Source organism: Phocoena sinus, chromosome 7 (genome assembly GCF_008692025.1).
Source record: "Phocoena sinus isolate mPhoSin1 chromosome 7, mPhoSin1.pri, whole genome shotgun sequence".
In the NCBI taxonomy this organism is placed as follows: domain Eukaryota; kingdom Metazoa; phylum Chordata; class Mammalia; order Artiodactyla; family Phocoenidae; genus Phocoena; species Phocoena sinus.
In genome coordinates this window covers 65,829,810-65,857,209 of record NC_045769.1, presented here as the reverse complement: position 1 = coordinate 65,857,209, position 27,400 = coordinate 65,829,810, and the positions used below count along the sequence as shown (strand labels likewise).

Sequence of the window (27,400 nt, the reverse complement as noted above, 5' to 3'; positions counted from 1 at the left end):
CCCAACTCACCTGGTGCAAAACCATAAACTCCTTGGGCTATAATTGCCTGTTTCTCTTGCCAACTAGACTGAAATCTCTGGAGCATAGTGAATGTGTCTTATGCTTATTGTAGATAATCAATATTTATTTAATAATAATGAATAAGTATATTAAAATAAACCTTATTAATTATATAATTCAAATAATTTATTTTTGAAGTTTCATATGGCAAAGATGGAAGAAAGTTAAAGTCATCCACAGTGATTACAGTCCCATAAAACTCTTCTTCTTGTTACAGATGCTCTTTATATGTTTCCGTACTATGCTAGTCAGCATGTAGAGTCACATCGTTGTTACAACTTCATAGTGGGGCAGCATCTTCTATCTACAGAATAGCTCTCTATTTCATTTAACATATTTTGTCTTTAATGCTACTTTGCATGAAAGGAATATAGTCATGATAACTTCTCTTCATTTATTTTTGCCTCACAATTTCTTGACCAATATTTTCTTTTTAAATTTTGTGTCTTGCAGGTGGCATATGGTTGGATTTATTTGTCTTTGTCTTTTAGGGTGAAGTTTGACCTGTGTTTATTTACATTTGGTTTTACACTATTACATTTGGTTTTCTTTGTTAAGGCTCTTTGTTTTCTTTTTTGGCTGACTTTTGTTAAATGGACTGTGTTTGGCTTTTTGTTGACTTCTCACATGAGTAGCAACTTGAATTCACATAGAGTAGTCCTCAAAACTAAAATTTCAGTAACAAGTAATCAGTTCTCTAACTGCTTTTCGTGTTCAATGTTATAAAGAAGATACCTCAGGATTTCTGAATTTTGTTTCTTCATCACAGAAACTCTTCATGTATCTGGGTAATTGTAGAACTTTTCTTTTTCCTTGATTCTGAAATGTTTTACTAGGATCTGCTGATATATTGGTGTTTTAAAATTAATTTTATTCCTATATTATGGTAAATACTTTAAATCTATGCCCAAATTTTATCTTCAGCAAAAATTTCTTCTATTGTATTTCATTTGTTCTGCCCACTCTCCCTCCCTCCCACGGAAATGCTGTTATCTTCTAGTTTGAATTTTGCTGTCTGTTCTCTATCTTTGTCATCTTCTTTCACATTGTTGTTAGTATGTTATTGGTTTTTCTCTTCTGCAGCATATATTACTCTATTAGCTGCCTTCAATGTATATTTTAATTCTTCTAAGAAATCTTCAATACCCTTAGTTCTCTTCTCACCTTTGATAACTTTCCTTTCTTCTGATTTCACCACGGTTAGGAAATCAGACACACCTCTGCTTACACCTGTACTGTAAATCAGACAGAGCAAATATCAGCTTCACAACTCAGATATTAGCAAGTGTTCTCTTAGTGAAATAAAGAGGTCAAAGTACTTTTTACTTTATTCTATAGACTTATTTATTGATGACAGTAGCATCATTATTTTCAGTCAATTATTTGCTTTTTAAAATTTTTTATATAAATTTTAAATGTTACTTTCCATTTACAGTTATTACAAAATATTGGCTATATTCCCCATGTTGTGCAATGCATCCTTGACTCTGTCTTACACCCAACCTGTTCTTCTGTGTTACCTTTCTCTTTAAAGTTACCCTAAACATTAAACACTGTTTCCAATCTCAGTTGCATCCAAGTCTTCTGAAATAGCACTTTGTGAGGTCAGGCGGCCAATGTTCCTATCTTCTTCCCCATACATCCCTAAGTCCCTAAGTAAGGGACTGTCTTATCAACCCTACAAATTTACATCAGGTGTCATCAGCATCAAGATAGGAACAGATAGGTGCACTGCCTTATAGTATACTAGTCAGGAAACATCACCTTGTTTTTCAGATGAGGAAATTGAAAGACACTGACTTAGGGGGTTAAGAACCAACATGGACACAGTTTGTTAGCTGAAGGTTGGTTTTCTATTCCACGACCCTACCTGCATAGGCAAAGTTACTGATGGGAAAGAGAGAAGGAGAGAGAGTGAGAAAAAGAGAGACAGAGAGAGAGATTAAAATGTAATGTTTTTTCTGTGATCAGAATAAAAGGCTACAAGGCAATGGAATCCAAATCTCTTAATACTCAGGCAACTGATTTCCTGACCATTAATCTTAGGCATTTCCCAGTAGGATGAAAATGATAAAAATCATTTGGAAATATTTCGAAAGTAAATACTCGCTGTAAATTTTTGCAAAAATAAACTGCTGACTTTCTGTTAAGATTAATAAAATAATAACATCTTTAATTAATAATGTGCAAAATGAAATTTATATCTTAATGTGGAAAAACTTCAGTGGTTCATGTTCAATAAAAGTTATATAGTGACAATTTACAGCAAAGTAAGAAGAGTACAGCTGAACATAAACGGAATTCATCTGTGCAAATAGATAATCCAGAGAGGAAAATAAAGATATATTTTCTTCAGCATGTGAAAGACTTTCAGTAGTTGGTGGGAATCTCTTTTTATCAGGATCAACTGGAGGAGTGTACCTTTGTGTAGATATGAGGTTTTGGAAGACAGCTGAATTTTAAAAACTAACTGACATTTATTGTGAACATATCAGTTTCTACAATCACAGTATTCATATGATACAATGTCTTATTCCTTTATATTTTTTTTCCTTTAATACTGTGTGAAATAAAATATAAAAAATAAATATTAAAAATTTTTAAATATATTTACAAATTTTATTAAAATAAATGAAATTTTTAACTGAATAAGAAGTCCTTAAGAAAAAGCAAATACTCAGGGAGTCAAAAAACAAATGATTTTTAATTTTTCCTGGGTCGCAGTAGTTGTTCTCAACTGCTGTTGTGTACAGAAATCTTGGAGAAGCTAATAGAAAGAACAAACAATGTAATAAGATGGTTCAGTGTGGGGACTGGGTAAGAAGGTAAGGAGAACAGGTCAGGGAAGGAACAGCTTGGTGGTGGTCTGTTACCTGGGGTTGTCTGGGACTTGGTTCATTGTAATTAAATCAAACCGATTCAAATAACAAAGTATACCAAAGACCGCTAACCCTGTGAGTACAAAAGACTACCAGCCCTAAGGTGAAAGGCAGGGGGTGTATGAATGAGTGATAAACATATCAGAACTCACACATACACAGATATACACAGACACACCATATGCTGGTTGGTTCCAGAAGGAGCCCTTGAAATGATTTTGTAATTACAATTCGTTAAGAGTGAATAGTAAACCAACAAGCAGAGCCATAACAGCAGGGAACACTGGATAAAATAAGAAAAACTAGTTTTGGAACCAACTCTGGCACCTATATCTAAATAACCATCACATTAACCAGGGAGAATCCTTAGGTTTCTTTCACATAAGGAAATATTTAGACATGTTTCCTTATGCCTAAAAGGAGTTGGTTAGACTAGGTGAGACTGTATCAGCTCTAAGACATTTCTGTTTCTAACGACTGTTATTCTGTGATCATGCAATCAGTCTTTTGCTCTGTTTGCAAGTATGTAATTCCTAATACCCTGTATTTTTGTCAGGTAGATGGCTTACATGGGAAAATATAAGATGCTCTGGAACAACTGACAAAGCTTTTTTTTAATGGGACTACTATTTCTTTCTTATGTTACACATGCCTCTATGGAATAAAAGGAAAAAAAATCCACAGTCTATAATTCTCATAGCATTCACATATTTTAGATTTATCTCCTTGAGGGTTGAAGGGTAGGGAGAGAAGCAAAGAGCAATTTTTAGACTTGCCAAAGATTTAGTCAAACCAACAAATCTGACACTTACTAATTGTGTGATCACGGGAAAGTTTTTTAACTACTCTGACTCTCCATTTTCTTTACCTAAAAATTTTAGAAAATAATAGAACCTACCTCATGAGGATGTTAGAGAAGTAAATGAGATGATGCTTTTATAGCATTTAGCATAACTCCAACACAATGCTTCAGGAAGTGTTCATTAACATTATGTATCTCTTAATAAATACCTATCGTTCATCAGAATAATTGCAGGAGTAGGAGTGGGGACAATATTTTCATTTGCTGTTTGCATAAGCATATGCTTCTGTGTAGGCATTTTGTAGATTTGCTTGAAAGCTTGAAAAAAAAGAGGGTGACCATGAAACTTGGAAAATACCATGGAATGTTACAGTCTGTTTTCCGAGACCAGATGTTTTAAGTGCCTTCACTGTTCCTAAGATGATGCCATTTTCTTTTCAAAACCTGAAGCGATGCTACATTTGTTTTCAGTGACTGCTGGCCCTAGTAAGCCAGCGCGTGGATTTGCAGAAGACGGTGCTGCGCAGAGAGAGGGTGTGTCAGACCTCCAGGAGGTGGTGTCCTTGAAGGAGCGGATGGCGAGGTACCAGGCAGCTGTTTCCAAGGGTGACTGCCGCAGCTTCTCCACCAACGTAAGCTGCTTCTAGTGCTTCTGCATTAGGCAGGCTGCTTGTCTGCCTTTCACATGCCTCCTTTACATTGCAATATAAGAATACTACTGGACAATGGGATAAAGTAGAAAAAACACAGAAATAGTGTGTATCAAATCCAGAGTATCTGAAATTAAGCTTCAGCTCTGCCACTTATTAGTTGTGTGAACTTGAGCTACTATCTTGACCCTTCTCTGAACTTCAGTTTCCTTAACTGAAAAATGGGGAAAAAAACATCTACGGCAGAGGGTCTCCGTGAAGAGTAAAAGAGATAATTTATGTGTAAGCCATAAGGCACTGTATAAATGTGTTACTACTGCCATAATTATCATTTAACCTATAGCTATTCTCCTTGGGAAGGTTGGGAATTAATTTCAGATCTTAATAATGTGGGTCTGCATGCTGCCCTCCTTGGTCTCATGTATAGTTCATTTAAATTCACTGGCAGTATAATTTCTTTTGCTGTTCTCCTTTCTCTGTATGCCCTAAATCCATTAGAAGTAGCTTAATCAACATAGAAATGAGGGAGATTAGCAATGTAGAGAGTCTGCTAAACCAGTTATGATTACAGGAAACAGCAGGATTCAGTAAGACCACCAGTTTTTAGAGCGAATGCATAATAAAGTCATATTCAAAAGAATTTGTTGGGTTCCATATTCTGTGGCCTTCAATCCACAGGATTTGATAAGTCATTTTATCAGTAGCAGCTTTATAGCTTAATGGAATATAAGGATATTCTTTTATAATTATAATCTCCAAATTAGCAAAGTTGTTCATTTAACCAAAAGAGAAAGAGAGAGAGAGAATAGCCAAGAAGCCTGGTATTCTAAAATAGCTACTCTGAACATTTTTCTTTACAAATCATTCAGAGAAAAGAATGACTGTGCCAAACTCATTAACAATGTTGCAATTCTAGATGACATTTGAGTTTTTACATAGTTATTGAAATACTTTTCAGGCGCACCATAGATTTTGAATGAATGTACAGAAATGACATAAGTTAACTTCATCACTTCCAAAACAAATAGTATCCCTCCAGCGCCTCCTGCCAGTCTTCTTACAGAGCATCCCCTGCTGGATCATTAAGGAACTTTACTACAAATTAGTATTCTAAATTGGAAACATGATTCTTGGTGAAACAAGCTGACTTTGAAAATACCTAGTTAAAGACTGGTTGTTTAGTAAGCAATCTTTTATCTAGGAAGACTTTTATCTTGCTAAACACTAGGAGAATATACCATAAAACAAATTTGTATAAGGCATGGTTCGTATTTATTGTGTACTAAAAGGAGAATATTTAAATTGGGCACATAAGGAAACTAAATTATCTCACTATTTAATATAAAAATTTTAAATTTTAATGCTATTCTGAAGAAATTCTACATATAAGGAATTTAATAATCCTTCTCTTTCCTGCGCATTTACAGACAAAACAAATTGAGGGGCAGTGATTTATGGTAGATCATGCAGTTAGACAGGGACAAAGCCAGACTAGATTCCAGTCTCTTGACTCTAGTACTCTTTCAACTATATTCAACTGCCTCCTCTTATATAAGAAAGCATCTTTGGTCCAAAAAAAGTGCCCTACTGTTTGGTTTGGTCCTAAGCTAATAAATATTTTGAGAAAAATGATCACACATATTGTCTCAGAGAAATCCTGATAAATATCTAAAGTAAAGCAAAATAACTGCCTTATATGGTCAGTTGCATCAAATGTTTGTTCAATCAAAAAATCATGGAAATTGCTTATAACCAAATTTCTGTCTATACAAGTAAACCAAATATTTTATGTGCAAAATTTGGAAGTCACTGATTTGGCCCCAAACTGAATCCATTATATTTCAGTCACATTGAAGTAGTTACTCTTTGTCCTAGATCAGTTTCTCTTTGTCCTAGACTCAGGCAGATGGCATTTTGTTGAACCTAAACGAAAAGGCCTGCCTGTGAAAAGGCATCGGTCCTCAGAAGCCCCCTAGAGGAGAAAGGAGAAGTAACATTTGTTAGGCAACAAAATAACAGGTTCCGTACTGTGCAGTTTTATTTCCCTTATCTTTTTTAACACTTGCAGGAAATCTGTGAGAAATATATTGCTACTCCCAGTTTATAGGAAAGAAAACTGAGGTTCAGGAACTCTAGCCCTAGGTTTTAAGTGTCACAGCTGGAATTAGAATTACTGTCTGTCCGACTCCCCAGATTGTTATTTCTATTATGCCCTACAAACCAAGAACAGTTCTTTGTAAAGGATTCTGTATGGAATATACTTACCTAGGTTTCAGTGTTATGTATTTAAGTTAACTTATTATTAAAATAACATTAGGTAGGTTCTGTATTAAGTATTTAAATTAACTCGTTAATAGAATAATTATCGGCATATCCATTAAATTCCAAATCTTGTTTCTGTGTCCAAGAATAAGAAACATAGAATAAGGATAAACATTTTTTAAAAGGTTCGACACAAAGCAATCTAAGTTATGTGGTCATTTACAATTACATAGATTAGTTGGGATGTTAGCACATGGTGGTAAACAAGGCAAAGTGATCTCAGTCTGAGCAAAGAAACATCACTCCAGCTCATGGCCATAGGCTTCTCCTTGAGTAAGTCCTGCCATCTTACATATGTAAACTTTCCAAGCTGAGCTGAACAAGAAGACCCATCACCACTACTAAATAAACTATAGCTCAAAGGACTTTCTCCCTTAGGCTGGAGAGAAGCATCAGGAAGGCTGGGGTCATGGTTGTACTACTAGTAAAAATAATCAACTGTATGCATTTTTGCCTGTGTAACATGATCTGATTCCAAAGCACAGTGCTAAAGTGAATGAATGGATATATCTGTTTTTTAATTCATTTAGTAGATAAGAGGCAACCTGATCAGTATAGGAACTGATATTTTTGTGTAAACGCACACACTAGTAAAGTATCCACTCGTTAGCATAATTAATGAGGCTTACCAGATTAATTTGCACATCATTTGGACACTGTTTATAGTTGGAAAAAGTAAGTTTCTTCTTAACAAAATTTGCCTTAATTTCTGTAATTTAATATTTATATATTATCTGCATATGATCAATTGAAGAAGGCCCTTTATGTAAATTAAATGGCAGAGGGGGTGAAAGAAATATTGTAGCCTTAATTCACCCTTCCCTTTCTTTATCTTAAATTTCAAAAGAGATGCCATAATTTCTAATGACTTTGACATGCATCAAGTGACAGTAATTGACCAGGATTTACATGTGAAGTTTGTTGCAGAATTTGATAGAATGTATCCCTTCTTTCCATAGAGTCAATGTGCATATTCTTAAATATTTGGCAGTCCCTGTAACTAGGGAAAGGTTATGAACTTGATAAAGCAATCACTTGAGTATTTGCTAGTAATTCAGATAATCCTGAATATTAATTTCACCTCCAGTATTTTGGAGTATGGAAAACCCCAATTTAGTAGCTGTATTTTTAGTATTTGTTTGAGGAACTACATATTTGGGTAAAGATTTCAGGATCCCAAGAGTCCACAGTCCAAGGTATGGGAACCTCAGCTCACAGGCATTCAGTTACTCTCAGGTCTCAAGGCTTCCAGGGTTATGTCAGGACTAGGCCAGACCTCAGGAGATCTCCTGTGCAAGAAGTGTCACTGAGCCTCCTCCCGGTTTCAGGTGGACCCGGATGTATCTTAGAGGAAAGTGGGCTGGCCTGGGGCCTGTTTGCTTGACAGTTGTCATCCCATCCGGGCTTGAGTGCCCACTAGGCTGGGGAATGTGCTGAATCCTCAAAACCAAAGCCTTCGAATTACTGCACTTCCCACAGGGGCATAATATCTGACAAGACTCCTCAGTTATTCAGGTTGTTCTAAATGACACCTACTGGAATAGGCTTTCTCATCTGTAAAATGCCAATGATAGACCTGAATCCTTCTAAACTTAGACATCCCCACCATAAATGACCGTATCTCACAGAACATGGAGAAGTATCAAGTGACAAAATATATGTAAATACATAGAAAATCACTCAGCACTACGTATTAAGTAGTTGTTATTTTTACTAATATTAATGTATATTAATAAAAGTATGCTCCCCAAAATAGCTTCAAAGCTATTTTGTTCATCCTTAATGATTTCAGTACATTTTGGAATAAGTCAAATGTTTTTTAATATCCTTAATAATGTGTTACCTATATAGACATTTGGGATTTTAATGACAACTTTATTGTGGATTAAAACTGAATCAATTATTCTAATTTCTGCTAGTCTGTGTATTATGAGAGAAATCCATTCTAACAGACCTAATCTCCAGACATAAAAATCTATCTGAGATAAGGAAAATTAATTCAATATTTTAAAGATCCTTCTGACTTTATATCAAAAGACTGATACAGGAAAAAACAACATGGAGAAATTATTTTTATTAAGGTTTTCTGTAATAAGATCCTCCTGAAATAATTGTGTATGTTAATATCTTTTTAATATACCACTCAATAATTATCAACCTTTTTTTAAAAAAATAGCTTGAGAATCCCATCCTGAGAAGATGTCAAGCTGAAATTTCCTTTTTCTTTCCTTTTTCTTGTCTTAGGTGCAGGAAGAATCAGAAATGTGCACAGTGCCTGGCGGTTTAGCCAGAGTGAAGAAACAATTTGAGAAGGACAAAATTGCTTCTTCCAGTAATACCTTTACTCAGTACCAATACCAGCACCAGGACAGATCTGAGCAGGTAGTACTACTATTGGTAAAGGATAAATCATGTCTGGTTGAAATGCTTTCATTTCAGTGCTAATATAAAACACACATCCCTGCCCTCTTTGGTGGTATATTTATTTTCATTACTCATTAACAAGAATTGTAATTTTAAAATGTTTTAGAAAAATCACGGTTAATTCATATCACTGTGTTGATTTATTTACTTGGAGCATTTTGCCATGTTTCTAGGGAATCATACTGGAATATTTTTTCTCTTGGCTTCTAATGTCTCAAACAAAAATGAAAATTAAATAGCCTAGGTTAGTCAACAGGTAAATAGAAATGTTGAGCACAATATTTACATTGAGCCTCTGCCTTTAGGTTATAATTCATGATCAACTATCTGTTATTTGTTTGCATAGATTAAATTTGAAGCATTATTCAGCTGCTTATTGAGTTTTCTGCTTTCTTTAAAAATGACCAAAAATTGAGTAGTGGAAACCAGATGTTATATAAAACTGCATAATACAACTTCTAAATGCTATCTTATATAAAAGATTCTTTCCCATTTCATTACTCCATTGTCATATATTACCGAATATTGTCATGGGTGATGATTTTTGAATGTGAAAATCTAAGTAATAAAACTCATTGGCGTGAGCCTGGCACTTTGGAAAATAGTAATTGCACTGAAAACAGCTGGACTTAGGCCCAGGTTTTCCAGGAGGAAGAAAGTAACTGGGGTATTTCTGAAATATTGTAGTCAGAGATAAACGTGGGGGTTGTTTTTGTGTTTTGGTTTTGTTTGTTTGTTTGCTTGTTTTTTCAGAAAACTCCCTAGGGTAGTTAGAGTTGCCTAAGTTGTGGCTATTAAGGCAGTTGGGTTTTTTAAGGTTGCGTCAGGGGCAGTATATCAGATAGATTGATTAAAAGTCTGGTATGTGGAATATTATTTGTTTTCTTTTTCTGGCTTTGTTTGAAAAGTAAACAAGAAAAAAAATGTGCAATGTAAATTGCTCACAATAAGTTTACAGTAAGATTTCTTTTAATTTTGCCTAAAGGAAATGTAATGTAAATAAATTAAGATTGGATATACTTGTGACCTAATGTACAGCTCTTGCAACATAGGAGTCTAAGTGAATCAAGTATATGTGTTTACTTGAAACTGATCAACCACGTGCTATATAGTCATCATTAATAATTTAAATAAATCCTACGTAGAAGATAGGTAAAGTATTTCCATATCCTTTATTTTGCAGGGAAGCGGTGTGATAGAGTGTAAGGGCTATGGGACTTGTAGATCTGAGTTCACACACCACCTCTGACATTTATCAGCTGAGTCCCATAGACCCAGGGCCATCTTCATTGTGGGCAGTTAAACAGGGCTCCATACTTAGAGGGGCCTTGCACTTAGTTTCATGCTCTGCTGTCATCTTGAAATTCTTAAGATTTTTGAATAATGGACCGTACATTTTCATTTTGCACTGGGTGTGGCAAATTATGTAGCCAGTACTACATAGTCCAAATTCATAAGCCCCTCAAAGTCTCAGTTTCTGTTGAGTTATGATGGAGAAACTGATGAGTGTTTTGTCTATCTCATGAGGTGATTGTGGCAGTCAAAGATGACAAAGAGCAGTTTCCATGAAAGCATTTCATCATCTGTGAAACTTGGTATCAGTTAGGATGCTTTATATTGCACAAGACCAAAAACTCAACCACAAGAGTCTTAAACCAAAAGGAACATTACAGATTCATAAAAGTGCAGTCTTGTGGAAGGAAGGCTTGATATAAGTTCCAGGGGTGTACTAGAGCAACTGGCTTGTACCAACTCTTTGATTATTAAATTTTCAGGAATTTTGCAAACCAGATAATATTGTGTTAATAGCTTGAAATCAGCCATGTTGAGAATATTTATACCAAGGGAATTGTCAAATGCAAAAAATCAGGGACGTCCCTTCCCTTTCCTTCCCTTCTTTCTTCCTTCCCTCTTTCCTTCTTTTCTTTGAGAACCCATTGTGAAGCATATATTACCTTACCATTGATGTAATTAAGGACTCACAGTATGTCTCTAGCATAGTAGCTAAGAGCACTGGGATGGAGCATGATCACCTGGGTCCAAATCCCTGCTCCTTCATTTATTTATTTTATTTATTTTATGTATTTATTTTTGGTTGCATTGGGTCTTCGTTGCTGCGGCGGGCTTTCTCTAGTTGCAGCAAGCAGGGGCTACTCTTCGTTGCAGTGTGCGGGCTTCTCATTCTCTTGTTGCGGAGCACGGGCTCTAGGCACGCGGGCTTCAGTAGTTGTAGCACAAGAGTTCAGTAGTTGTGGCTCGCGGGCTCTAGAGCACAGGCTCAGCAGTTGTGGCGCATGGGCTTAGCTGCTCCCCAGCATGAGGGATCTTCCCAGACCAGGGCTCGAACCCATGTCCCCTGCATTGGTAGGCAGATTCTTAACCACTGTGCCACCAGGGAAGCCCTCCTTCATTTATTAGCTGAATGACATTAGGCAAGTTTCTTAACTTCTCTGTGTCTCAATTTCCTCAATTATAAAGTCAAGATTATAATAGTACCCACCTCATAGGTTTGTTAAGAGGATTAATTAAGCTGTTTTTGTAAAGTGCTTAAGACTGTGCCTGGCCCTTTATAAGCACTTCACAAGTGTTTGTGTAAAAAACTGAGTATCTCCTTGATCATATTTCTTCTTTTTTACCTCTCAGCCTCACTTCCTCTGAGCTGGCCCCATTCTCTCCCAGCTTTTCCCCAGAAAGGAGTAAAAACGATGCAGAGAAAGAGTGAGAATCCTTTTCCCAGAAGCCCCAGGGAAAGAAACCTTACAGGATCTAATTGGTTCTAAGTGGAATACATATGCTCCCCCTAGAACTAAATAGCTAGAGGATGCTGATTGGCTGAGGCCTCTGTACCTGTTTAGCTACGTGGAAGATCTCAGCATACCCTTATGAACAAAGAATAAATGAATGCTGGGTAAAAACAAAAACAACCAAACCAGCAAATATATATATATATATATATATATATATATATATATATATATATATATATAAAATCTCCACTATAAGCTCCTTGCAAATATAGTTTATTATTATAAGCTGTAGTTCCTTCTCTGTGACCATGACATACTAAAGTGTGTGAGAGTAATAAAGAAACATGTGCTAAAAATCTGAATATCTGCATGACTCTGGGCCTGTAGGGACCTCTCTGAACTTCAGTTTCATTATCTACATTTAGATACACTAATAATACCCCATAATTCCATGAGGAATAACTAAATCTAAGTCACAGTGCAATGCAATATAAATAAAATATAATGGGAATATATGGAAGGATAAACTAGTAAATACCATTTATTGAACTGTATGCAGAAGTCTGTAGGAAAATGAAAGAAAAAAGTCATCTGTATCTTAGAAAATCAAATGACTAACTTATAATCCTTAATGGAAATTTGAGATACATATCAGATTTGGTTATAGAGAGGAAAACATAGAAAAATCATGTCTTAGATATTCACTTAAACTTTTAAAGCTATCTGAATGCATTCTAAAAATCACTTCTTTTATCAACAGGGATTGAGAACAAAACATTTACTGGTAGACAGACAGTTAATTCTGTCTTACCCAAGTTATTGTCGGCTCTGAGGGTGTTTTCAGTCTTTATTGAAAGTACTTGAGATTTAGCTCTCTGCTAAGTCTGCCACTGGTCAGAAAAATATTTATTTTGCTGACATATAAAAATTAATATTAACTTGGAAATCAAGTTTAATTAGAGTTAAAAGAAAGAACATTTGTTTTGGATTTCTGACAATATTTAATATCACAATTAGTAATAATTTCATAAGGTGTAATAATTCAGTCCAGTCTGCCTCTTTCCTTCCTAATGTATTGAAGTGAGCTATTTCAGGGTAATTAGCTATTTGGAAACAGTTTGTCTGGGAGATCAGCAATGGGACTAAACAAGTTTTCAAAATTAAGCTATCTCTGAGGTTAAAGGTCCCTCTGTTTTTTTAGTGATTATTTCATACCTATTGAAAAAGAGGTTCTGAAATAGGGGGGGGAAAAGGAGGTACAAGATATAGGAACATTCGTTTATGCCAGACATTTTAAACTTGGAATGATGTCCTATTTATGTGTTCTAGACTTATGCTTTATGGTTCTGCCTGTTTAACAGTTACCAGCATCACTGCTAGCCTGTGGAGTATCCTTATGTAAATTAGAAAAAGGAGCTACTCTCAACAGTCAGGGCCCCTGGGTGAAGGATGTTTGGGGTGAGGGTTCAGCTTCTTAGAAGAATGTGTTGGAGAAAACTTTATTAGGTGGCTCTGGTAGTTAGTACTACCCATTTTTAATATCACCCATTTAGATTCTGTTTTTCAAAACAGCCATTACTGATTCCTGTAGATATGAATGAAATCCAACCCTCCTTAAGGGATTATGAGCCATTCGGCATGTGTCCTGTTGATATTTAGGTTAGAAATATCACATTAGCATTGTTTCTGACTTTGTCTTAGGATTGATTTCTCAGAATTCTATGCCAGTGAAAACCAGTAGGTTCTTAATGCTAGAATGGAAAGGACCATTTAAGAGAGATATTTTTAATCCACTCAGTACAGCAGGCTCCATTTGGGGGAAAAAAAAAAAAATAACCCATCCCCTCATCCTTAAAAGTGTGTCTTGAAGTATTCTGGAGCAGATGTTGTTGGTATGAAATGGCCATTGTCTCTTTTCAGAGTTGATTTACACTCACCCTTTCCATGGTTTCTGGGTTGTTGTTTTTTGTAAAGATTTTCTTCCTCTCTTTCTTCTTTTTTAACAGCTTTATTGAGATAATTTGCATACCATAGGACTCACCCATTTTAAGTGTACAAGTCAATGTCTGTTTAATATATTCACAAAGTTGTACAGTGTCACCACAATCTAATATTAGAACATTTCCATTCCTCCAAAAAACAAACCTTGGACCCATTAGCAGTCTTAAGACGTTCCTTCTTTGTGCCATAGTCTCACATTCAGGGTTTGATTTTCATTCTCTCATGCTTATTTCCTCTTCGTTTTCTTTCTCTTTTATTTACACAGTACTGAGTAGCTCCTTGCATATTAATTGTGAAGTCCTACAAGCATCTTCTTTTCTGGAGTTGTTTTTTTTGTTTGTTTTGTTTTGTTTTCGTTTTAAGTGGCTTAAGTAGGGAAGAGCAGATGGGGCTCCAAAAGTCTGGTAGGTAATCAGTGCGATACAGTGCTTAGGTAATTGCTTTCATGTGAAAATGGCTGCACTGAATCTATGTCAAGAGTCTAAAGTATTCCTGACCTTCACTCCCTGCCGCCAAGTCCGATGGGGACCAGTAGGGAGCTGCAAGACAGTATGTATCTTTCCACATGCATCTGCTGTTGCAAAAATCCTCATGTAAACATTAGCACTCCGTAGGATTATGTAGATTTGGAACAACCTCTGGACAATTTTAGGCTGATAGAAAATATTTTTGACAGGTTGTGACAGATATAATCTGACATCTGTGTGTTTTAGACTCTTTAAAGGTGACCCGTAATTATTTTCCAGCAAACTAAACATATTTTTATCAGCTAAATGTCCACATCGCAAAGCATTTCTCACGTAAATGTTTTAAACCTACCTTTAGCTTTCTGCCACATGCACGATTTTTCAAGGGCCTAGATTGCTATTAACAACCCCAATCTAACCTAGATCTCTATCAGCACACAAGGTTGTGACCAAAAGTGTGTCTTGAAAAGTTTTTTAATTGTGCGCACGGTTTTAAAATGACTATTATAACTAAAGTAACCCCACTCAAAATGAGGCAGTTTACACTCATGGTTAGGCCTATTGGCTCCAGAGTCATACAGCCCAGGTTAGAATTCCCTGAGTTAACCACGTAACCTATTCTGTGAAATGAGGATGAAGTAACAGGTGTGTTAAGAATAAAATGAGACAGTTCATGTAAAATTCTTACTAGAATGCCTAGCAGATATTAAATGTTCAGTAAACACCAGCTATTATCATTAGTAGTGTTGCCACTAAAGCATAATCCAGTGGTAATTATTCTCAAAGTGGAATGCCATTCATAAACATTCTATGTATAGGTAAGATGACAAAGAAGGATGGCATTGTTCTGTGCCTCACACCGTAACTGTTTTTTCAGCTTTTTAGCCTGGGGAGACAGAATCGTTTCCTAGAAGCTCATTAGGTAATTAAAGATTAGTTTAAAATTAACATCCCTGTACATGCTTTGCAACTGGTGACCTCCTGCTACCCAGTCTCCATCTGTCTCCTCTCTTCCTACCCGTGTCCACCTTCCTATAGCTCTGTAGGTCTTGGTGGAATCCCACATTTTTTCCTACAGAAGGTGAATGGAAAAGAATTATATTTGGTAAAAAAATGTCCTTGCTCAAGGTGCGAAGCCAATTAACTGCATTTAGTACTGCTTTTCCCAACTATGAGGAAAACAAAAGCAAAACCACAAACTAAACTCTGTGAAAATGTGTATTTCTCAGGATGAAAGCCTTTTTCTACCAGCCCCAACAAACCACTAATTCTTCTCCTGCTTCCAAAAAGCCTGTATGTGCCTGGTTTGTCTAGAAATGGGGCTTTCAGTACTTATGGAGTGCCTATTACGTGCTTCTACCCCAGGCCTCCCTGGGTTGGGGTACAGGAATGTAGTAGGAGTGGGTTTCAATAAGTCCTCTGTCTGCTGGTTTCTACATCACTCTGGACCTGAAGCAAGACCTCTTCAGAGCTCCTGACATGTCTCCTCCTACCTTTTCTCTGACTGGATAAGGATTCAGAATTGACATGAAATCTCAGTGGGAGCTCTTGTCATCTAAGTCTCCTAGGCTGTCAGTAAGGAGGTCCTCAACTCTGGTCATGCACTGGAACTCCTCGGGCAGCCCAGGTAATTCTGGTTTAATTGTCCTGGCATGTGGTCAGGGATCAGGGAATTTTATAGCCCTCCAGGGGATTCTGATGTGCAGCAATGAGCATGGCAGTTCAAGCTTGAGCCAGGATTTGTTATCCCAGAGATGACCGCTCCCCTCTTAGTTTCTCATCTGAGGCTTCTCCACTGCCCACCTCATCCTTCACTCTGATACCAAGGCCCTTCTATTTCTATTGAGATTTCTCTTGAGATGCCTACTGCAAAGAATAGAACAGGGGCTGCTGAGAGTAGAGAAATCAAGGGCTTAAAAAAATCATGGTGAATATAATAAATGCCAATCAGCCAAACGACCGATTTACTGGTACCTCCAAGCCCAGTTAACTCCCATGTTAATGGCAGACTGTATTAAAATAGTGAGGATTTTTTTTGCATATATACAAAGATATATTCAAATATTTTTTAAAAACTAGATAATAGAGTGATATAAGTGAACTAAAGAAATACATATGAAAGCATTTAAAATAAACCAATTAGAATAAAAATAAGCTAAAAATAATGAATTTATTAGCTTAAGCTACACTGATATGCCAATAATTAATTAAAACTGAGATTTAACTCATTAATATTGCCATCTTTCATTAAAAAACTTTAATTTCATAGGATTATACAATCTGGATACCTAATGTCTCTTGAGTTTCTACCTTTGATATTTCTATAAAAATAATTTCTGAAAGACATAAGACGATTATAAAGTGATAAACCTTATTAAATCATATAGTAACATGGTCATAGACATTTGGCTCCTTAACACAGCTAAACTAATATGTGGACTCCCCCTGGGATACAAGGTGTGCCCATAAAGCACTATAAGACTATCTTATGTGATCTACTGGCATTAATCACATTACTTTAGAGCCACACACTATAACTCTCAACTTCGGCTGTCCCCAAGTGAAGTTGATGGTAATTGCTGTCTACTGAGGTGTGACCATAAAGTCTCAGTCATGGTTCCTTTGCAACTTCCAATTTCAGCTTCTTTTGCAGAATCTGTTGGTAGATGCTAGTGCACAGAGGGATTCACACCTCCCTCCCCTGGGACAGCACTGCAGGCCATTCCAGTGCATCATCATAAAGGGAAACACATTCCAACCCCACACTGTGAAGACACCCGCAAAGCATTTGCCTGGGTCTTGTGTGGAAACTCTATCTTCTTGATGAAACAGTGTAGTCCATCCAATGTGTGCATTCTGCCTGGGTTCCTTTACTGTGCTGAAAATGAGCAAACAAACTAATCTGCCTGGTGGCTTGGAGGGGTTTAGAAACATTACCAGAGGAAGGGGGGCCCCCGGCACAGTTTCTCGGGCAGTCAGGGCCTCAGTGAATGGTACAAATACTCATAAGTAAAACTGAGTTGCAAGATTCAATGCTTTCAAAAAACCTTGAATTGGTTGCTTTTCTATGATTCATCTTATTCTCCAAAATAAAAGTTGTAGTAGTAACATTTACCCAATTATTGGAGTATTACTATCAAAGTTTCTCTTTCTCTTAATGGTACTTTTAATGGTGAGTTTTCTGTTTCTGAAACCTTTTTGTTCTTATAGAATCCATTTTCAGTTTCATTTACAGAAGACAAGTATACTTACAGATATACCCTTCACTCCTTTAAAGTGAAAGGAATTGGGATTGCTTTAGGAGAAAAGGAGTGGTATTGTTCTTATCACAGGGCCTACGGTTATTGAGAGAGTGTCACCTAGACCCTTTCCTCAAAGACACAAAGTGAGAGCACAGAGTTTCATGTTCTTAGAGGTTCAGCAGGTGATCTGAAAAAGTTTTTGATGTTGATAAAGATGTAAAGCACAGATGTTTTGACATAATCAAATTTTATGTCTTCTTTTATGGGAGGGAGTGGATATTTAGGGAAAGTTGGAATAGAAAAAAAATACATTTGTATAGCCCCTTCTTCAATCTGGTCTCCTATTAGTTTAGAATTGTAACTGTGCTGTTTGTATAATTACGCTTAATAGAATTCTCAAGTATATAGACAATATCTTATAATATACGAATTAAATTTACTTTCTTTTTAAATTTTATAATAGAATGGCAAGACATAGAATTTTAAGTTCTGAGATTTTGCTAGTTTGTGAGGAGCAAGGAAAATTATAACAACAAAAGAAACCCTTAACATTACTCAATCATTTTGTTGGCAGAACTTAGTAAAATCTGCAAAATGTTTTTTCCACATGATTACTTTTATAAAACGGGTGTTTTCTGTAAGCACTTGACATAAGAGGATATTATTAGCTCTTTCTGCTGCTTCTGGGTCTCATATTTCTCAGAATAAACCTGTCTTCATGGATCTCTGAAAATGCCTGGATTGAGTCAAGCTTGTCTATTCTTTTGGATGTTCGTTTATTTATTAGTTTGCATAATTACGGGTGAATTATCATGCTAAAAAAAACTGGAAGAACACAAGGCCTGAGAAAAGGAAGAGGCATTAAGAGATTCTGTCCTTAGCACCATGCCCTTACAGAGATATGTTTAAGAAATTCTTCATTTTTTCCAGCTTCTTTGCAAATCTCAACATCACAGAACCCAGAGTAAGATTACATCTCCTTCTAATAGCCTTCTCTTGTCCTTGTTCTTTATCCCTATCTATCCTGAGTGATCTACCCAGCATGGTCCAAGAAACAGCTTTTAAGGAGACTACTTCATTTCTAACCCCATCAGGAGGACAGGGCACATCCTATACCAGCCACTACATGGACCCCAATAGGGGGAGCCAAGTGCTCAATTCATCTGCCTTATCCTTGGGTAAATACCAGGGTCTTCTAGAGACATCATCCTGCTATGGCATTTGAAATTCCTCCCTTGGATCCTGCAATTCATCATATTGCACAGTGTATAGAACTGTGTGGGGAGGTTTAGGGTGCTTCGGTGAAGTCAGTACTTTAGGCTGGGGTTCAGTTTGTGAGCCTTTTATCAGAAGCATTTTGTATCATTATTCTAAAAATATCAACAAATTCCCCCCAATCATATTTTCTGTGTTTTGTTTTTCTTTTAGAGGATCAAAAAAAGTTTTCCTTTTTTTCCTCAGTTCCTTTTCTTCCCTGTCTTTATTTTTTCCAGGCCTTTCGTTACTAGAGAGGGGATTATGATAATGAGAAAGTGTACCATCAAGTCTGGGTACCGAAAAGAGAGAAAGAAAAGCAATAATTTGTGGGGAGGAGGGAGTGTGAAAAAAAATACTGATGAGAGAATTATAGATACTTACATACAGACCTACTTTTTCTATATCAGAATCAGATGCAAATATGTTGATTTCCTCCTGTAAAAATAGTGGTGAGACAGACAATATCATGTCACACAAAATACAGGTTAAATTACTTAAATATAATGATCATAGGCTCTGTGTTTGGCACCTATGCTCAGTATTATTTCTCTTCTTGTAATTTTGAGATACATGATCAAGTATTTATCTTTTACTGTTTCATAGACCACTATACTTGAAATAAGCTTTAAAGACTATCACTCCTTAGCAAAGCCTGTGTGAATCTCATCCGCTCTGATGCATCCTTATAGAACCAACTTGATCTTCAGTCATGAGTCTTCAGCAAGTGGGTGGGTGCCCTGGAACTGATAAGTGTAACTGGGAGAAAATCCAGTACAGATCAAAGGGTATGTCCTTAAATTTCATTTCATCTGATTTGTTTCTACAAATCTATAGGAGTTAAATGGCTCAATTTTTATAAGCTGGAGATGTATATTTTTAGGCAAAATGAAACTATTTAAGCATCTACTTAAAGCAAATCATTCTTTATCCTTTTTTGTAAGAACCTTGTTTCCATTTTGAGACCCTTCTAACCTCTGACATTGATTTTTATATTTCTTGAAACCTTTGCACTTGATGACCGATATTATACTGATAGAAAAGATGGTTCACTGAATCAACAACCCTAAAAGAAATAAAGCAAATTGTGTGGTTACCTGATATACTGGTGAAAAGCATATTAGGGTAAAAGACTCAGTGATTTTTTTCAAAAAAATTAATATACAATAAAAATTACAGCACATGATTATTAATTTTTAGATTCTCTGAAGGCATTTTAGTGCAGTTCTTCAGCATACTTAGCTAGTTGAGAATAACTCTCCTTTCTTGTCCCTACTTTAAATGCACTTTAGGTACATCACAGGTGCATGCTGAGCACATCGCTTATTGCTTTAAGGTGTTAAAAGCATTGACTCAAAACAACTGGTTGACTGAATTCTTGTTCATCTCTATATTCATGGTATATGTTTGGAATTTTCAAATCTTGCACGGCATTTTCCCTTCACCTCCTTTTACTGGTTAAGTCCATAGGTAATCAACATGTAGAATTTAAAAGTGGTAAAGTTCTTAAGAAATTAGATGTTATAAAGTGTGAAGGGCATTGTATATTTCCTGATACATAACAGCACTCAATCAATGGTAGCTCCTCCTATCTATCTCCTTCAATCCTTCCCTACTCTCTACCCCAGCAGATTACAAATGAGGATTCTAAGTGAGACTGAAATTAGCTGTGATTTACGTACCTGATTTCTCACTTGAATTGATGACAAACTCCAGCCCATAACCCAACATTCCTGTCTCTACTTCAATCTCTTTCCATTCCCCGTTTTACTAGTAGATACATTCACCAGTGAAATTGCAACTAATTACCCTTTTATTTTTCCTGATTTTTCCTCATTATGAAGAAAACCCAAATGATCAGAGTAATTAATTTGCAGTCATAATTAATAATTATCCTGAAATGCTTTGTTTGCATGGATTATCTTGGAATGCTTACATCAGAGCCAAATCTGTTTTATGGTGCTTTTTCCTTCCTCTTGGATTTTATATAAGGATTTAAAATGTATTCCTCCCAGTGACCAAGACTGATGACCATAAAGGCTCAGAGGGACAGTGAATGAAGGAGGCAGGTTTGTATAACAGGAACTCTTCATGACCCTATTAGCAGGCAAATTGTACTGTCTCAGTCTTCCTGAAGAAAGTTGTAATGTCACATGGAACATATATTGCCAAGAAATAAGCCCAAATCAATTTCATCATAGGACATGAGTAGCGTTTTCTACTATGTGATCTGTTGTCAAAAATGAGTGGCATTCCTTTTCTTGTGTTTTTAACTGGTTTCTGTTTGGTTAATAAGACCTCCGTGTTGGCAAATAATACTTTCTTTTCATTCTTTTGGACATCTGAACCTCCTGTACTTGGGGACTCCACCACCCCATTAGGCAAAACCAGCCTCCACTAGAAGAAGCTGCAAATATCATACACTCACTCTCCTGGCCCTGCTGGTATCTAGGACCCAAGCTTGTGAACTAGACTGCACCAATCAGACACCTCCAACTCAGTCTTTGCATTAAGAAGTAATGAAATGGCATGAGAAGCTGGGACTATGAAGAATCAGTTTTGGTGATGGCTGGTGGCGGAGATTAGCTACATCAATTTTCAAGAAAGAACCATTCTAGAAGCAATATCTGTTATATGGTATCAGTGGCTTTGGCAATGAGTGTGTCCAATGTCAGCAGCAAGGGTGCCTTCTCCAGAAGGTTCTGCAGCATTTTTCGGCAGTGTTCCTGGCTACAAAACCTCCAAGTCTTATTCTGTGAGAATAAGTATATTTCTGGAGTCTTATTCCTGGAGATTCTGTGGAATACACTTCTGCTATGAAATGTCTCTTTAACAAAGTACCTGTCCTATTTAAATCAGTTAGACTCTGACGCTTGACCCTGGGAGCTGTGACTGATAAAACTATATATAAATTACAAATCTTAACATTCTTATTTTATCGTCTAGATGAGAGGCACACAACAGGACCTTTTTAGGAAAGAGTTAAGTGTGAGAAGAATTGTATAATAGTAGATTAAATCACTGTGAACTGACTCTCCACTGGGTACCAGTTCATGAACAATGAACCAAAGAAAAACTGGATAGGTGATCAGAAAGCCACGCTCTGGCCATGCCTCTATAGAAATGTCCATGTCCTAGGGGCCAGAATGACTTAGAAGAGTTATAATATGCATAGGCACCTTTTTGCTTCTCTTTGAAAAATCTCCCAAATCCACTACTTCTCTGGTTGAAAAAAATGTACATATTGAAATTTGTTTTTTCTTTCGTTTCTGGGCTTAATTCTACAATGAAAAAATTCATGGCAAAATGTATTGACATAACCAGACAATCTACTTTCCTTCAATCTTTTTTTTTTTTGCCTTGTTTACTATGTATCCCAAGTTACTAGGAAAATAGCTGATGCAGAGTAAGTGTGCAATGAATATGTTAAGCAAAGATAGCAAATACTAATGTAGCACTTATGAGCCAGGTTTTCACATATGTTAACTGACTTTCTCCTCACAATAACCTTCTGAGATAGGCATTATTTTTAGCTGCCCGCCCCCTACTTTTTTTTGACAAGAAATGAACTCATGAAAGACCTAAGTAACTTGCCCAAGAAAGTGAGCAAATGTGATCCTAACTCAGGAAGGCTGACTCCAGAGTCTGTGCCTTATTTTTTTTTTTATTCAGCTAATAGTCATTAACCACTCACCATATGTCAAGCACAAAAGAGTCAATGATGAGTATGATATTATTTTGCCCTCAAGATGCTCACTCTATCAGAGAGAAACACATATAACAAATAATTACAAGTGCAATATGGTAGATTCTATCATGGAAAATATAAATGAGGTTTGTTGGGACACAAGGAGGTTGTGATAAACTTTACTCTGGATGAAGGATGGTCAAGGAGGGGAATCTGAGGGTGGAGGATGCTTCAGCTGAGACTTAAAATAATTTTTTATGAATACAGAATTACATTCTAAGTGAAAGGAACAACTTATGCAAAAGGTAAAATAGTATATTTGTGAATATAATGAGGCACAATTGAGTCATGAAGCTGGAGATGTAGCCAAAGGCTGCGTAAGAGAAAAACTTATATGCTATAATAAAGATATTTTACTTTATTCTAAGGCAATCAAAAACCATTGAAGAAACAAACAGGGGAGTAAGATGAATAGATATGCATTTAAGAAACATTTTTTCTAGTTGTATAGGATTGATATAAATGGCGTCGAGGTTAGACTGAAGAAGATAAGTTAGGAGACTACTGAAATAGCAGATTAAATACATGAGGACTTAAACGGGTCAGAAGTTCTAGGGTAAAGAGGGCATTGACTCAAAAGATAATTAAAGATAGAATTGGAGGAGCTTATAAATCAATTGGATATTGGTGAACAGGGTTAATAATAAAAAGGTAGAATTCTTCTCTTTCTCTCTTTTGGTTTGCATTAATTAATGTAAGATATATGTTATCCCTGGTTTTCTTTTTCTTTAAAATGTTTTCATTCTTTTTGCAAGCTTTTTTTTGTAATTTCACTGCTCCTTGAGACTAAGTTTTAGCCTCTTTTATTGTACTTTTATGTTTATTTATATCCAAGTGCCTTTTTTGTTTTAAGATGCCTTACGTCTATGTTAGATTGAAATCATGTATACATGTGTGTGTGTGTGTGTATGTGTGTGTATAAAAAACATACATCTCCATAAAACTTCTAGAAGGTGTCCTTTACTGAAAATTGAATGTTTTTATGTATCCTGTTCTTTTTAGTTTGTCACATAATTATTGTTGTTTATATTACTAATATGTTTGATGGCCCAGTTGAGAGTACATCTTTTACATGTTCTTTTAATGAATCTTCAACATTTTTGGACGCTGGGATATGGCTCTATAAATAACACTTTGGGGAAAGTAGAGGACAAAGTTTTAGTAGTGAAAGCTGGCATTACTTATTCATAAACCTCCCTCTTTGAAGTCAAATATTCCTACTTTCAAATTAAGTATTTTTATTAAAAAATTATGTTTTGCTCTTTATAGCTAAATATGACCAAAGCATAATTGTTTTGAGCCTAGAAAGAGCTGAAAATAATTGAACGATAATGCTTCTCTCAGAGATTTATACAACAAACCTGCATAATTCATGCATGTGTATATATTACAAATCTTGTCTCAAGAGAATTTCAAGCTAAGTGAGCCATTTTTATTCCGTTAGATACGTATGTACATTTTTAAAAATTAATTAATTAATTAATTTAGCTGCACCGGGTCTTTGTCGTGGCGTGTAGGATCTTTTTAGCTGTGGAATGCAGGCTCTTAGTTGCAGCATGCGGGATCTAGTTCCAGGGATCTAACCCAGGCATTGGGAGCGCAGAGTCTTAACCGCTGGACCACCAGGGAAATCCTGTACATATTTTTATATATTGCACAGATACAGAGATAGATGAATAGACAGATGATTGATATGTAGATAGGTTGGTAGATAAAACTTTTACTAAAACAGTACTGACAACGCCTAGCAAAATGCTGTAGAGATAGTTGGTGCTCAGTAGCTATTGGCTGAATAAATAAATGTATCAGTGAAGCTATATACGATCACTGACATTTAGGGATGCAGTGATTTCAAAGGAAAAAGTTACTATCTTAATTTTTTTTCTGAATGTTTTGCATCATCAGTCTCTTAGGATCCAACAGTCCAACTAGGACACACTCATAGCTTCAGGGAGCATTACTACTGAGCCAAGTAAAACTGTAGTCTTCACTTGCAAATATATTGAGTTCTATGAAGAATCACGACTTACATTTGCCTTGATTCTTCTTTTCCCTTGATATTAAAAATAAGGATAAAGTATTGTCTTTTCCTGTCATCATAAGTACCTCAACTTAATTTTTTGATGTCACAGTAATTCTGTTCAACACATTTCTACTGCTATTTCTTGGCAATACATCAGATTCACAAACTCAGTGAATAATAACAATTCACTAAAAAAAGAACATACAGACTAGTTTGGTTCTTTTTAGCACCATGAAGATCTTTTTATAAAAAGACCACCTAAAAATAAATTTTCCTATTTTTCAATGTTCTTTACCTTTTTGTATGTGTTTGTGACCTTTGTGTATCTTTTGGTTTCTTGGTACAGGCTTCTCCTCCCTCTAATGATGTCAGCTGCTCTTCACAGCATCACAGCACTGCCCATATTCTTCCATAAATGTTCTGATCACTTGCAATGTTATCAAGAGAACTCTTCTTCATATACTTTGTCAATGATTGACACATTATCGTTATATGCATCAGCTTCAGTAACTCCACCTACCAATCATAAAATGTTCAGTGTCAAAGATTGTCAGCCAAAATACAAAAAAATAAAATCATAGAATTATGTGGGGAAAAAATAGAATTTTAATTTTTAAATTAGATTTTTATAAAATCATAAAATTTTCACACTCCTGAGAAAAAAGTGACTATTTGCTCATGATATTACTATTGACTATTTGCTCATAATATTACTATTCACTCCTTGATATTTTGGGGGGCATCTACTCTCTACCAGGAAGCTAAACATTGGGATTTGAGGATGCATGAATTCAAGGAAAGGGTCATATTATCAAATAATGAATGTGAAATGGATAGGTAGATAATAGAGTTGTGTACTGACCATACAGGAATACAATAAAAGAAGCAGTAATAGGGAACTCTGTATAGAAAAGTCAGGAAAGGTTTCAAATAGAAAATAATTTTGAGCCAAGACTCAGAAGTGTATAGTGAATGAGGAAAAGCCCTAACCTGAAGCTCCAATGCTAGGGACGTCAAATTTTATACTGTAAAGTAAATTTTTAAAACGTAAAGAGAAAATTCAGGGCAAAAAGAAAACATGTTTGAAGTCAAACATATCAAAATCTAGACAAACACAATATATCAACCACAAATTTTTATGCTCATCACTTAAAAGAAAGAACTGATTATTCTTTCAAACCTTGAATCAACTGACATCTTTGCTAACATAAATAGCACATTTTTGGTATTGTTTCTGTCAGTTTGACAATGATGCATGTAACATTAATACATCATAACCCTTCCTAGTTTTATTAAGAATGAGGTTAGTGATGGGTAAAATTGCTGAATTACTGGTATTGAGCATGAGCTGTTTTTTCCACTCTAGTGAGGCGGTAATCATCTACTCTTCTGCCAGTCTTTCATCACACTTTTTTCTACTGGGTATACTTCTAAGAGCCACAATAATAGTGAGTCACCATAAAAAGTCTGTCCTTTTCCTTCCTTACTCATTATGCTAGCATGAGTTTGCATTTTTATCAGTGGAAATGTACAATGTCTTTTCCTGTAATGATAATAACAGTGGCAAGTTGGGTAGGCAGAGTGTGAACTCTTTCCTGTGCTGGAGAAATCTCCTTAGAAGTACATCCATGAGAGACTTTTGTAATATACTTGACTAATCTATGAGCTGATATCAGATTGGCATGAGCTATGCAAATATTATAACATTTTGTGATCATGCCACATTTTCTCCTTTAGATTCCAAAATTAGACCACGTATATATCATCTTTCTTTTCACAGAATGATATTTAAAAAAAGAGTTTAAGTGTCATTTAGTAACTTACCTAAGATTATAGCATATCTAATATAAAGGAGGGAGTGAGTACTATCCCCATTCCTGACTTTGGTTAATCCACCTGTGAACAAAACTGCATTTTTCTTCTTGCAGCCCGATCTATATTTGAATTTAATTTTTAAGTACCAATTTCATGAACTATTTTATGTGAGTTTGCATGTGGTATTCTGGCCGGAATTCTTTATTACATTTTATTTGTGTAACTTGATTTCTTCCTGAGCATTATGATGATCCATCCTTTTATCTAACCCTTCACTCTATAGACACCAGCAATTGGGAAGAATGAAAGTCAGATTTAAAATCCAACTCTACTAGTTGCATAATATGAAACACAGTAAATGATGGAAACAAAATCTTGGAATATCTTAAGACGGACGTTATGTAAAGTGCAGAAAACAGGGGGCAGTAAAATTGATGCATTGACACTGACATACCAAACTAGTGTAGCAATTACAGTAGTATTTAGTAATAGCACATAGTGCCGAAGTAGAAACTTATACCTTTAAACTAAATTTATGTATCCTTCCACTGTTTATGTTGTGTCATCTCCTACAAGAAAATATATTTAAAGATGATAGGCAGGTTTTTTTTTTTAAATGTCAACTTAGTGTTAAATACTCTATTAGTGAGTGATGGGAACAGTGACCAACTGAAAAGTATATGCCCCAACTAAGACAGGTGGCCACTACTTTGTTCCAGCAAGCCACTGCCATGTTGGAATATGGCATATTGCCAGATCTTCAAAATTTTCAAACATAAGCAGAAATCTTGATTTTTTTTGTAGGTTTTAATTAGTTCAGAACTTTAAAAAACATTGAGTGGGTCAAATAAGCTTGTCTCTGGGCCACAGCTTGTCATCTGGGCCTCTAGGCAGAGATGTGATTCTATAGTAATGATCATTGTGCCTTTCAATAAGGATCTTGGTACTGGTCAGTTCCCATGTCC

The 27,400-nt window shown here is 35.8% G+C and overlaps 1 protein-coding gene across 3 annotated transcripts in view; it reads left to right on the top strand.

Annotated features, from left to right (window-relative positions):
• The window catches only part of XIRP2 (xin actin binding repeat containing 2), a 340,525-nt gene that overhangs the window by 290,503 nt on the left and 22,622 nt on the right, over positions 1-27,400 (top strand). For all 3 annotated transcript variants that reach the window (XM_032637472.1, XM_032637471.1, XM_032637470.1), the window contains 2 exons: positions 4,214-4,374; positions 8,959-9,096. In XM_032637472.1, the coding sequence (XP_032493363.1) occupies positions 4,214-4,374; positions 8,959-9,096 (299 nt within the window). The remainder of the gene's footprint in view (positions 1-4,213; positions 4,375-8,958; positions 9,097-27,400) is intronic.